Genomic DNA, 14,198 nt, shown 5'->3' on the forward strand with positions numbered 1-14,198 from the left:
TTGTCTCCCCAGATAACATGCCCCTTTCTCAATTCTACAAGCTTCAGGCAATCAGCCACAGGGCTCCCATAGCGTGTCTTGCATCGCATACTTTACCGGCCCAGCACTGCCCTGGGATCACCACCTCACAAGGGGGTGGGGAGTGGCAGTCTGCAGGGGAGGGCTGCTCTAGGCGGCTCCTTTGTGTGGTCCCTCAACCCTCAACCCTCCGCCCTGGACAGTTCTGACAGCCACTTCTCCCCCTCCCTCCAAGCAGAAGAAAAAGGAGCTAGAGGACATGGAATCAAGTATACATTTTAAAAATTGTTTAATGGAACATAAACTCCTTTAGAAAAACATTCAGCTAGGTGATAACACCCATAGAAAAAAACACCAATCTTGTGTTTATCTTTTTTAATTTGGCATTTGTTATTTGCATTTATATTAAAGCAAAGTGCATCTTTTATTTTTCTTGTTTATACACATTGCACAATACATAAATAATGATGCTTATAAAACGTCTTTATATTTACAAGTAATAATATATTTATATATAACATAAAATACATTTTTTTCTTTAATAAATCTCAGGTTTTTTTTCAGGAGTCCTTTTTCTCTCAAAGCACTACAATGCTAAATTTCCAATGAGAATGCTTCTCTTGTTCATTTAAACCTTTGTAGTTAGAAAAATAGCTTATGTTAAAGTCTAAACATGCTCATTGAGCTAAGAACAGTGTCAAAGTATCATACGAGTGTATGAGTTGTAGAAGAAATGACAGAAGAGTTAGGTGTCAGCCTAGGATGGTACCTTGGGTTATGATGGATCAAATTCTTCCTGGTGGGAGGAAAGGCAACCACTAAGCAGGTCCCTCCCGGGGCTGCCCCCTCACTGGTCTGACCACAGAGTTCAGCACACAGGCTGGGGAGGGGAGGGACATGCTGAGTTGGCTTGGGAAGTCTGGGAGAAACCTGATAAACCAGGGCAGAGGAGAGGCTGAGAGGCCTGAGAGGGCACTGGGGAAGCAATACTGTGACATACAGGGCTGCCCCGGCAGCCCTCGTGAAGCCCATCTCAGAGATCCAGGAGCAGATGGCCAAAAAAGACAGACGTTACGATGGCAGCGGGGTGGCGGAGGGGAGTAAGACAAGGATGAAAACAATTGGTTCTGGTTCAGCCTCCACCAGGCTCACTTCTCAGAAGCCTGTGGATAGGCCCATGTCCTAAAGGGGGTAAGGCGGGGCGGGGGCTTCCGCAGGCCGGGGCAGAGCTTCACTCCTGGCAGCTGCTGGGACACCCGCCGCCAGCCTGCCAGGTACTGCCTCTGCCCCCACTGAGCATGTCCAAAGGGCACAAGAGACACACAGCTTGGAACCGCAAACCTCTCAGCTGGGGACATCCATAAGGAACACAAAGGCTATGCTGATTCCCCCATCTGTTGTTCGTGAGCACACACTCAAGACACACACTCTCACTTGTGTGTACACTCTTGACAAGTGAAATGCTGACCCCCAAAGTGAAGGGACTACTCTCCATTCAGACACTGTGTTTGGCGGTGCTGACTTTTGCTTCCCCTTTTCCCATGGGGTGACCTGTCCTGCCAACCACGCTCGCCCCCTCAAAAAAACACAATTCTTTTCATAAGCTATTTCTCAAAGAACAAAACAAAAACACAAACAAGGACAAGAAGAAAAAACAAAGAAAATACCCCACCAATAATAGGGGGAAAAAATGATCAAAGAGTTTGCATGAAAAGCAAGCACTCGGGAGGAAAAGATTAGCAGCAAAGTAGTTTGAATGGTGGCCTGCTCGGCATGCGCTCGTCCTCTCCCCAGTGGCTACCGGCTGTTGAAGATGACCTCCAGCCAGCACGGGCAGCTGCTGATGAACTGGCGGGTGTAGCACTGGCCCCAGCCCTTCACAAAGCTGATCTGCACGGTGAAGCCCGTCCACGGCTGCTGCATGAACTCATGGTCGTTGGGCCGCTGCAGGCTGTATGCTTTCTCATAGTCGAAAGCCTTGATGGAGAAACCGGGGAACACCTTGTGCACCAACAGCGTCCTGGAGTCCGGGTTGTCCAGTGTGGCGGACTTGATGAAGATGGGGTAACTGCTGCGGTTGTACACCCACACACCATCCACTTCCCTAGTCAGCTGGATGCCACAGCCGATTTTGCTCCGCACTTTCTGCACCAGCTGACTCTTATTGTCCGAATTGAGCTGTCCGAGGCAAAAGCCATTCCCCTGAGGTAGATCATAGAAGATATCCAGGGAGGGCTCCTGGACACAGTAGAGCCTCCCCACTCTTGTTTTCTCCTCCCAGTATGCCACCACGCACCAGTGTGACCGATCCCCAGGCTCCAGAAGAAGTTGGGAATCTGGAAGACAAAACGACAGGCAAGGTTAACTGACAGTGATGCAGACTGATGGCTTCTTTTTCCCACAGCTGAGATACACACACCCTCATAACCAGCGTGATGGTGGACCAGGACTAGCTGCAGGCTCTACAGTCCTCCTAACTGGGTCATGGAAGTCTTGATTCAGCAAGAGAAGACTCCTGCCTTTCTCTCAGTATGGGGCTCCCAGAAGTGCCTCCTCCACCCGCTGTCCTGTCAGGAATCCAAGACATCAGCAGCTGTGTCCCCTTGGCCAAAGAAAGGCCCATCCTTGCAGCACACAGATGCCAAAAGAGTACCCCAAGACAGCCTAGAATGATAGGTCTCCCCATGAGATAGAACCCTGAAGTCCAGCTCCTTCGGCCCCTTTCATCCCAGCAAGTAAGCTGGGGTCCACAAAGCTGGGATACTGGGTGATAACCCAACCACAGAAGCCAGCCCACTCAAGACTCTACCACCTACTCTATAGCATCTATGCTCTTCACCAAAGCTCCCCCATCACCTCCTCAGCCATAAGGGATCCTTATCTGGTAAAAATGAGGGTGGTTTGGGGCAAAAAAGTCTGTCTATAATTTCCTAACAGAGAAACTCTCAACCTGTCAGCAGCAAGTCGGCATGTAAAGGGTGAATTCATGTCAAAATGCTAACTCACAGCACACAGGTGGGCACTAACCCAGACGGCCTCAACAAAGCACCCTCCAGCCCTGCCACAAGATGTGTGATGTGTCTAAAACAAACAGAAGTGACCATTTTTGAAGTGCCCCTTCTCTGCCCAGGTGCCTTCTCTCTCCCCTTCTCACTGGGACTGACCCTGACGCCCTCCCCTGCAGGCCCTGGCCTGGCTTTCCTCCTCAGCTTTGTACGCAGCCTAGGGGAATTCTGATTAGGTGATTTTCCTAAGCAGGCTCCCTGAGAACTTTAAAAGAGGTGATCATGTGGAGGGAAAAAGATCCCCCCTAACACACACACACACACACACACACACACACACACACACACACACACACGTCTCTGCCTCCTTAAGCTGGAGCCAGTGGTGGGTAGGCCTCAGACTGGGGACCATAAATCTCTCCAGCCCAGCCAGGCTGCAGGAACGCTGTGGTTTGTGGCAGCAGGGTGGAGACCGGAAGTCTTGTATTTGTTAACAAAAATGGGGAAAGGCAGCGGGGAAAAGATGAGAGAAAGAAAGCAGGCCCAGAGTTGGAGGACTCATGCTGCTCTCACTCCAGTGAGTTTGGGGGGACCCCAAAGGTGGGGGTGTGAGATGTGTTTTGCTGTGACCATTTGGTTTCTGGGCAACTGGGCTCACAGACTGCCGATGAGGGCTGTACCCCACAGGACCCTGTCCCGCTGCCCAGCAGGTGGGAACCCAGTGCAGCTCAGCACACCAATTCTTTCCAATTTTTACAGGTCTATTAGGACCTGAGACTCTCGGCTCTACTGCTCCTCCCTCCTTTAAAGCAATAGCCAGCTTTGGATGAAAGTGTAAGTCTACAAATGTGCACAGTGACCCACTGAGGCACCCTGAGCGGCTGTCCCCTAGACACCCTAAATGACCTTTCCAATGCCTGTATGGACAGCTACACAGACAAGGCACACCGAGCGCTCATTCTTTTCCCTTGAACCCCCACACAACACTGAAAATCAACACCACAAACCTGGCCTGTCACTGTCCCCCAACCCCTGCTGTATACATTACAAGTATGTATGAGACTAGACTGGAGTGCCCATGGCGTAAGGGCATGAGTATGTGTGCGTGCACACACATAGGAACATATGGAAAAACAAGAGGGGGGCATGGGCTCAGAGCAGAAGGTGACTCATCAGGCATTAACTTGTTTCTGCAAAGTATCCATCAACTGCTAATAAACTCGTGAGTGCTAGCAATCTTTGAACTTCCCTGCCTCGGGAGCCGAGCTCTGAAGGCTACACCATAGATCCATCCCATCCATGGAAGTAAGAACATCTCTAGCGTGCAAACTGTGGCTTCTTCTTGGAGCCACTGAGCAATGCTTTGCAGGAAGAGGGTGTTTTGAAAGGCCAGAATCTCTGGCTTATTCTGTCTGACTCAGGACAACAAACCTGGCTAGGAAAGGGAAGAGTGGCTGGGAGGCAAGGAGGGAGGCTGAGGGAGACCCTCCATGGAGACTCACAATGCTTTGTTTCACCGATCAAGGCCCCACCGAAACCTGGCACTGGCTGGCAGGAAGGAGCAGGAGAACAGGGTGCTGGGGAGGCAGGGGCCCAAAAGCAAGCTGTCCTCCTGCTGGACCTGCTGGCCACCTTTAGCAAGGGTGGGAGCCTCATCCACCAGGCAGGCCTCGCTAAGGGCAGAGGCTGATGGGTGAGGCCAGGCCCCAGGTCTGTGGGGGAGGGGGAAGCACACGTCGGTTTCTCTTTCATCTGCACAGCCAGTCTACCCAGCAATTTGCTGCCAGACAGCCCCTGGAAAAAGCCTTTTTCTGTTGAGGTTATTGGCCCGGCCCCGATAAACAGCAGCATGTGGGTTCCCCCACATGTGAACAAGCTCCCTGAAAGCGGGTGCAGCGCCTTAATCCACCACAGGGAGATCCCCTGCTTGTACCTGCATGCCTCTCTACCCCTCAGCTGCCCCACAGGGCAGCTCCACACCTCTTGCTCCTGCCCAGGGCATTTCTGAGCAGAAAACATGATCCAGTAAATCCACTCAGCAAAGCGAGGAAGGCCGCTGTAGCACACAGCCTAGTGTTCACATCACACCTTTGGGGACCCAGCACAACGTCCCACACTTCCAGTAGAGACACACCCACCTCCATTTGTCCTGAATTCCCCCCATTTGGGCTTATTTCTGGGAATCACCCAGCATCATCTTCACAGGAACTGTTCCCTGAATTAGGTCAACAACCCACAAGAGTCTGCCCACAAAGGCTGGGGTAGACCCTTTGCTCCTGGGGCTTCCCAGGACCGGTGGCCAGGGCCTAAGAAGCGTCAGTCACCAGACGGAGAGTCTGGAGACCAGTTTTGGTGTCTCATCCTTGCTGCTGATGCTTAACCTCCCAAGGCAAAACTCACAGTCCCTTGTTAATTTCCCCCAGCTTTATAACGTTTTCTGGAATTTTCAACAACTTCTTTCCCTCCCCAGAAAACTGTACAGGGGCTTGTTTTAAAACTGTATGTGTTCATTTGAAAGCATCCAAAAAGAAAAGCTGTGTTGTAAAAAGCTCACTAATCAAATGCCTGCTCACAATTTTTTCTTTTTATTACAGTTGAGGGAATTTTTGGAGCAACACCAGAAAAATGCTGAATCTGCCCGAAATTCCGTTAAGGTGTTTGCCCCTCCCCTTCCTCATTTTCTTTAAAGCATAAAATCTTCCCTTTGAGGGGGAGGGAGAGCAGAAGGGGGAGGTGGGGCCAAGAAGGGGAGGGTTTTGCCTGTGTCTGCCCACAGTGTTGAGGAAGACCCCTGGACAAGGAGGCAGTTAATTACCCTGGTCATGAACGAACAAACCAGACCCTTCTAGACCGGCAGCTTATGAAACTCTCTCAGGCCCCAGGTCTCAAGGGCACCACAGGGTAGCCAGACCCCAAGGGCACATTTTAGGTAAGCAAAGAATTTTCCCCTTGGAAGGTGAGAGAAGATGAGAAAGAAGAGTAACAAAGGGAGAAAGAAAGGCCAAGTTCAGGGCCTCAGCGGTGCCATTTCTGGTCTCCAGCTTGGGAAGTAGTTGACCATGAAGTCAGAGGGACGGAGCTGTTCTTGGAACATCTGTGGGATTCTGAGAACATGGGCGTACATGACAGTGCAAGTCCACTGTAGAGGTGTAACAGAGAAAGAAGAGGTCCCCAAAATTATATCCCTGAGGACAAGGACAAAGCCAGTATGATATAGCCACAGCAGCTGGTATCCACTAAAGCTAAAGTACCCAGCTAAGTCAGGTGTGGTAGTACACGCAGGAGGCTGAGTCAGGATTGTGAATTCGTGGGCAAGCTGACTACATATCGAGACCTTCTCTCAGAAAACAAAACAATGCTGGGTACAGTGTTGCACCTCTGTAAATCCCAGCACTTGGGAGGCAGAGGCAGGAGTCCCTAGTTTGAGGCCAGCCTAGGCTATGTAGTTAAAGGCCAGCCTGAACTACATAGTGAGACCCTGTCTCAAAAAGCAAAACAAAACCATGCCCAAGTGCCAGGCCCTGGGGGCGGAGACAGGCACTGGAGTAACAGATGGCACAGGAGGGGTCTCATCTCCCCAGGGCACTCGGATTATAAAGCTGCCAAAGTCCAACGGTGTGAAGGGCCTGCCAGCCTCCCCAACGGTTCCGCAGAGCAAAGGCTGAGCACAGAAAAGCCAGGCTGGTCACGGAAAAGCCAGGCCGGAAGGGAGCCTGGGTAGAAATGCCACCTCCAGTGGGCCTCTCCACGCTGATCAGGGGCAAATGAAGGACAGAAATGTAAACACAAAGACTCACACACCCAACAACCCCTGAAGGCAAACATCACTGCGGTGGGTCCAGGTTTCTCTCTCTTCTCAGGACCCAGGCCCTACCAGCCGCAGCCCTGTCCTGTCCTCCCCGCGCTTCCCTCTGCATCAGATATCTCAAAGGGGAATAGCACTGATGCCCTGGTGCCCTGTTCCTCACCCCAGTCAGGAGGCTGACTGATCTCACCAAGCTACTTCAGAGATAAGAGCTGAGATAACTCAGGGGGACCTGGCACCCATACATCCAACCTAGTCTCAGCCCACACCATCACACAAGGATGCTTGTCTCTTCTTTCCAAAAGGCGAAGGACCGAAAAGCAAAGCCAATATGCAAACGGGCAGATGTGGGCGCCATGCTTGCACCCTCACCCAGATCATGAGTGGAGATAGGGGGGCCTAGCGGGCTCCTACGGCAGCCTAGACAACTCTGGGGTTCAGAGCAATTTACTCAGAGAGGCTCAAACAGACTCAAAAACTTCAGGTTAACTCTGTTATAGAGAAAAAACTGGGACCCACCCCTCACTGCCACCCCATACTCCTCACCAAGGTGAGTGAGGTCTGGCTCGCAGGAGCTGCATTGAGAAAGTCAGGGTTTTTTTCACCCTGTACTGCAACATCTCCAACAAGGGCCTGGAAGGAGATGGGTAGGGAACGCCACAGGGTCTCCTTCAAGGGCCAGGGTGCTCTCTTGGGTCCCTATGCCCAACTGGAGCTGAATCTACCCCGTGCAGAGTTCCAGCCATACACATCCAAAGGGGAGCTGACCACTATGGAGTTAAGATACTCTGGGGTTCAAATCCACCTGCCGTGTAACCTCAGTAGGTGACTTCGGTTCATCTTAAAACAGGTCTTGTCAGTGCTAACCTCACAGGTTATTATGACAATCTGATGCAGAAGTGACAGGGGCTAGTCCATCTCACGGTAAGTGCTCTACACACACTGGTCTCATCTCTTAGTACCCGGTCTTCTCTGACTGCCTGGCAACTGCCTTGCCACCCTCATCCCCCGGTGGGAGAACAATTCTGGGCCAATGCTGGCCACAGACAGGTCCTGTTTGGAATGACTTATAGCGCGCGCGCGCAAACACACACACACACACACACACACACACACACACACACTGCCACCAGGTTGCACAGTATTCCTATCCCATTTTTTGGAAACAAGGTTTTGCTGCGTATTTTAGATTGGCCTTAAACGCACTATGTAGCCCAGGCTGGCCTTAAACTTGCTATGTATGGTCATCCTGCCTCAGCCTCCACAGGCGTGTGCCACCACATCCTGCTTCCATCCCATCTTTTTTTTTGGAGACAAGGTCTTGCTATGCACTTCAGGCTGGCCTTGAGCTCACTTTGTAGCCCAGGCTGGTCTCGAACTCACAACCATCCTCCTGCCTCAGCCTCCCGAGTGCTGGGATTACAGGTGCATGTGCCACCACGCCCGGCTTCCCATCTTATCTTAAAGGAGGGGAAATGAGGCACAAGTTACCTGTCAAAGAGCAAAGCTGGAATTCAAACTCAGGCTAATATTACTCAGTTGGAGCCATAGGTAGGCAGCTATCTCATGCCACTAAAGCCACCAGTTTCCAGTGTTGCTCTCCGAACACTCCGGGGTGGTGTCCAGCTCCTGTGCATCACACTGCAAGTAAGGGGCAAAATAATTTCTCTGCCAGCACGCTGCTCTGTGACCTTGGCCAGGTAGTTGCCCTCTCAGGCTCTGTTTGACCTGTCCATAAATAATATGAAGAGGATTGGGACAAAATGGCCCCACGGGTCCCTTCTGGCCCTCATGATCTCTGGCTGCATTGCATGATTCACAGTCCTGGTCCTTTTATGTTCACTGCCTTCTAGAGTGTAAGAAAATCACTCTGAAGGGCAAGGCACATTTTTTGCATTTAATTTGCAACAATAAAACAAGAGAAAGAAGGCTTAAGTAAGCTTCTGTGACTTGCCCCTCTCCAAATCAACTTTTTTGTTCCTTTTTCCTTTCATTTCTAGGAGTTACAAATGAGTTCTTTCTGTCTTGTAACTCATGACCCTCAGAACAGGTGCGTCCCCAAGACAAGATCTCTCATCATCACCACGTTCCTCAAATCTTCCCAGGATTTGTGCCCAAAAGCTTCTCTCACCCATCATCACCCTCCTGTGGGTTCTCTGAGCTTACACATTCGGCAGCTCCTGGCGGGCTGAGAGTGACTAGAAACCGTGCGGTGCCCCCACAGACAAGACACGGTGTATCCGTCACCACAGCTCAAATGCACTCCCATGCTCCCCACAGTGATCCCTCTGCAGGCCCCACGTGTCCAAATCTGAAGCCCCGAGTCCAGGGGTCCCTCCATAAGAGCACTACTTTGCCATCAGAGAATATAATTGAGGGTAACACACACAGGGCAGAGGAGGGAAGCCGCACAAATCAAAAGCTCCTGTCTGTCTCGCCAGTCGGGCTGACGCGGCTTCCTGTGGCCCTGTGTTCAGCCATGCAAATTATAGCATGTACCCAGCTGCCTGCAGCCACTGCCGTCTGAGACCAGCTCTGCCCAGCTCCAAGAGGCCTCAGAGGAAGGGTGGGGACTCTCAACCCAGCCAACTCCATTCATAATATTTACAGTAAATGGGCCTTGCTGGCTGTTGTTTAAGTGCATATCCAGCCTAATTACTTCTCAAGTTGATTTCAAGGCTCTTTCTCCCACTGATATACCACCAAGCTCCTATCACAGCTCCCAAAATAACTCCACAGCTCTCTTCAGGAAGGGGGTTCACATGCTTGCTCGTACACACAGCCCTTAGGCCTGCATGGCATTACGCGCTCACCTGCCTTCCCTCTCCGTCACTCCCAGCAAGACACAGAGGTGGGACAATCACACAACAAGTCCACCTATCTGTATCCCAAGGAGACATTCAAGTCCAATTTCTAACCTCACTCATCCACCTGCCACCTGAAGACAGTCCAGAGATTCCGCAGATTCTGAATCTGATTTCCAACTGGAGAACCAACAGGCAAACACAGATGAACGTGAAGAATCCAACAAAAGAACTTTCTCACAAACCACCAAAAAGTCTTTCCCTTCTTTTCACTGACCATGTATAAGTACGTTAACTCTATGTTAAAAGCTCAGTAAAAATCTTAAATACATGCAGATGCATAAACCAATTTTTCAAAAGGATAAAACCCCAGAGGACCAGCTCATTTTTTTTGCCTGCTTTTGCATGTCTAAGGCTGTGTGTGTGGAAGAAACCAAGCTTTTCTGCCCTGAACTTCATTTTAGTAAAGCCCATACCTACGCTGGGCCCAGTCTCTGAATATCACAGCACCCCAAAGCGGGTCGTCCTGCCCTGTGCCCTCCCCACCCCCACACAGCTCCAGCTTCACTCCAGTTTTTCTAGAGGGTAGGAAAACCATTGGAAGACATGGAAAAATACAGTGAGAAACAAAAGTTCTTTTCATCCCTCCCCTCCCCCGGCTCCCCTTGTTCCATAACAATTATGAAAACTGTTGGATGGGATGGCATTTTGAATATTTACTGCATTCCAGCCAATAAATTCCAGCGCAGGATCGAATGGAAAAGCCTCCCTCTCCAGCGAGCTCTCCCTGGCTCTTTCCCCAGCTCACTCCCAGCCCTCATTCCTCCTTTCTTTACAACCCAACACCAGGGCCTGGCCAGGCCAGGGCCACACTGTACTCACAGGGAAAACAACAGAACGACAGGCTGGAGACAGTGTGCAGACTGGAAAAGTTAATCATTACTTCTGTCTGCCTCCGTAATCTAATCTCCCTGGTTTGGACACACTCACTGCTCGGCCATCCCCGCCCTTTCCCCCCAAAGCACCCGGGACCTCCTAGACCTGAGTCCCCTCCCTGCCAGGCCTTCCCACCCCTCCCTTTCACTTGGGAGGCCAAGGGAATGGAAGAGGAATGAAAGGCTTCCCCAGGCAGGGGCGGCTGTCACAGCGCCCTGGAGTCCAATGTGCCTGCTGGCCCTGCTGTGCTATGTGGCCCGCCATTCAAAGTACTTAGGGCCTCACAGGATGTGGGCTCCGCTCTGGCTGGTGCTTCTGCAGCCCCCAGCCCCGCTGTCTCCAGACTGCACACTTAAAAACTGATAAAATGAGCCAGGCATGGTGCTGCATGTCTATAATCTCAGCACTCTGGGAGGCTGTGTGAAGGCCCCCCGAGTTCAATCCCCAGTACAAAAACAAAAGGATAATATGGTCAGTTTTGTGTTTACTTTGCCACAACAACAACAAAAAGAAGAGGACTAGGGCTGTAGCTCAGTAGCAGAGTGCTTGCCTAGCACACATGAGAGCCTGGGTTCAATCCCCAACACCACACACAACACACAAGACAAGACAGACAGAGACAGACAGTCAGAAAAAGGAAAAGAGAAAGAAAAAAGAAGCCCCACCCACCCAGTTCTCCCAATCCTCTTCTACATTGCCCCATAAACCTGCCACAGGATTTCTGAATCTGTGTTGAGAATTCCTTGGGGAAGGTATAGTCTCGGCAAGGCCATCCCCCCAAAATGTATGCAAACGATACTGTGTATATGCGTTTTGGAGGGGCAGAGCCCCCAGCTTTCATTCATACCTGTAAGAGTTTTGTAAGCCGAAAAACAGGAAAAAGTACAATCTATTTTATTTTAGGATAGAAGAAGCCAGTAGCTACCAGTACCCCCACCACCTCCACAGGGAGCTCCTTCCCACACACCTCAAATCCAAGAACCAAAGAACACAAATCCTAGGATGTCAGAACAGGGGATCTAGCCACCAAGTCTAACTCCTGATTTTGCAGGTTAGAAAAATGAGGCCCTTAACACAAAAATGGCTTATGTGAGTCCACACAGCCAACCGGGGGGCTGGGTCCCACCCCCACTGAGAGCTGGCCAAGTAATTCTCTCCTGACCGGGGAGCCTCCCTCCTCCCAGGCCCTACAAAACACGAAACAGGAGGGTGAGGAAAGGGGCAGTTTTTGAATCTTTCAGGAAATACTCCCCGGCGGTTTCCGTTGTTACCCCACTGAGCTTTAGATGGGGCCCATCTACTCTAAGTAGGCAGGCAGGGGCACCCGGAGTACAGTGAGAACTCAATTTTTTGCTTTTCCTTCTTGGTTACTGATTAATGAGGGGGAAGGGCAGTGCCAGCTAACAGTCTGCCTGCCACGGGGCCAACAGGGTCCCAAAGCGCTTTCGGAGCTGGGCAGCTCAGATGACCCTCACTGAACCTACAGGGGAAGAGACACTTTAACAGGACAATGGACACAGAGCAAAACGATTTGGGGGCAACCAAGCCTCCCCGGTGGAGCCACCCGCAAAAGGCAGACAGGCCAGGTCTGTCACCTGCACAGTCATGTCTTGGTCATACATCGGTTTTGCTCCTGCTGAGCACCAGTCTCAGATCAAAAAGTAAAAAGCCGATACAGAAAGGAACAAACAAGAACCACCAACAGTCACTAGCCTGATTGTCTAAGCCACCTTCGGGCTGAAAGAAAATCTCAACTCTGCAAGATAAAATTGGAATTGGGACCAGCTCTGCCCTTTCTGCCCTGGCTCAAGCCTCAAACTAAACCAGCTCGCGGGCCTCTTCTTCTGGGTGGGGCTCCGCAGAGGAGCAACCAGAGTAATTCAATTAGTGGACTCCACGGAGCTTGGAAGCCTCAGTTGGTCCCAGGGGAACCAGCAGGCCAAGATGAGCATAAAAATGAAACACCTTGGTTAAGTGCATCTTAGGTTACTGTGTAACAGACCCCAGGCCAGGCAGGGCCTCAGACATGGGGTCAGGCCTCGGAAACAGGCTTGACCTTCAAATTTGAAATTAAAACGCAAGCATTTCAGCCCCCAAATGGTCCTTGTACAAACCAAACCCAATGCGCTTACAAAGGGAAAGTCCGACTCTTGGGTTTGGACTACCTATCTCCAACCTCCTCTCTGGCTGTCAAAAGATAGTGGATGCCGTCAGCCCAGACCCTCTCAAGTCCCCCGCCCCACACACATACCCACTGTGGTCCCAATAACAGCCCAGAGCTCCCTGGCTAACCCCTCATCAGCTCTGCAATCCCAGGCACCACTAGGGTCGGGAAGGCAGATTGTGGCCCTGCCTCCCCCAGTTACTGTTGTTATCTTGCAATCAACAAGCAGGGGGTTAGAACCAGAACACAGGGGTGGGGCGACAGACCTCTGTTTATCCACAAGCTCTGTTGCGCCTCAGCTCTCAACAACAGACCACACAGCTGAAACAGGGCAGGAGCTGGTGTCTGAGGAGCTCTGGAGGCTTGTGCCTGCTCCATTAGTCCAGCCCTACAACCCGGCCTATCCCTGCACCTCTGCCAGGTGGTACAACACCTCTCCAACCCCATGGTTTGGCTCCACGAAGGGCCTGGCTCCTCCAGTTGCCCCTGCTTGCCTTGACCACACGTGACTCAACCAAGCTGATCCCTCTCCTGACCTTAATTCTATCATCAGGGCTCAGGAACCCCTCCACATTGCGCAAGCCGGGCACACAGTAGCTGCTCAAGAAATAAGTACTTGCTAAACAAATGAACAAGGACCCTGAGGCTCCATCCAAAGCATCAAGCCTATTCAAGTCCACTAGGGAAGGGGGCAAGTCGGTCAGTCAGAAGGTGAAGGCCCTCTCCTGGACCTGGTGGAAGTAAAGAAAGCAAGCCCTGTCCTTGAGCTAAGCTACAGCCCCGCCAGCGGTGGCAGATGCCACTGAGAAACATTTCCAAGGCAGGCAACAGGAGACAACCTCTGGGCACGCCACCTGCCTGGAGCATTCTGTCTTGGCGTCCTGCTCTGTTTGGACAAGTTAGCCTCACCAAGTGCTCGACAATTCTTTTACACACCACAGGGCTCTTGTTGTGTTATGAAAACAAAACACACAACAGAAGAAAGCTGAGGGGGCTTGTGGGGAGGAGCAGAGAGCAAGCCAGCCACCAGTCTCTTCTTTCTGGTCTCCATCCTAAAGACAAAGGAGCTAGCACAAGCCGGTGCACTATCCCATGTCCTGTGCCACTAGAACAATGATGTGGCCTAAGAGAGGTATTAAGGGACTCAGAGATGAATATAGCCAACACTACCTTCTTCTCCAGCCCACTGTAGTAAGGCCGGGCCAACCCTGTCTCTGCGGAAGGCTACTAGATAAACAGGTAGGCCCATGAACAAGGGGGCTGTGAAACTCCTTTCCTGTCCACTCTTCACTAGTCTCAGGACAGTTAAAGAACTAGGGAAGCCACGCATGGTGGTGGCACGCATCTTAATCTCAGCTATTCAGGAGGCTGAGGCAGAAGGATCACAAGAAGTTTGAATCTCATCGAGGCAACTTAGCGAGACCTTGTCTCAAAGAAAAGAAAGGGGGGGGGAGGGGATAAAAGAA

The 14,198-nt window shown here is 51.3% G+C and overlaps 1 protein-coding gene across 1 annotated transcript in view; it reads right to left on the minus strand.

Moving 5' to 3' along the window:
* Positions 1–283: 283 nt before the first annotated feature.
* Smad7 (SMAD family member 7) overlaps positions 284–14,198 on the minus strand; it is a gene marked incomplete in the record, with an annotated part of 30,766 nt that continues 16,851 nt past the window's right edge. Inside the window, 1 exon segment of the mRNA XM_013510569.1 lies at positions 284–2,354. Within this exon segment, the coding sequence (XP_013366023.1) occupies positions 1,816–2,354 (539 nt within the window).

Source organism: Chinchilla lanigera, unplaced genomic scaffold (genome assembly GCF_000276665.1).
Source record: "Chinchilla lanigera isolate Chin_1 unplaced genomic scaffold, ChiLan1.0 scaffold00001, whole genome shotgun sequence".
NCBI classification, from domain to species: domain Eukaryota; kingdom Metazoa; phylum Chordata; class Mammalia; order Rodentia; family Chinchillidae; genus Chinchilla; species Chinchilla lanigera.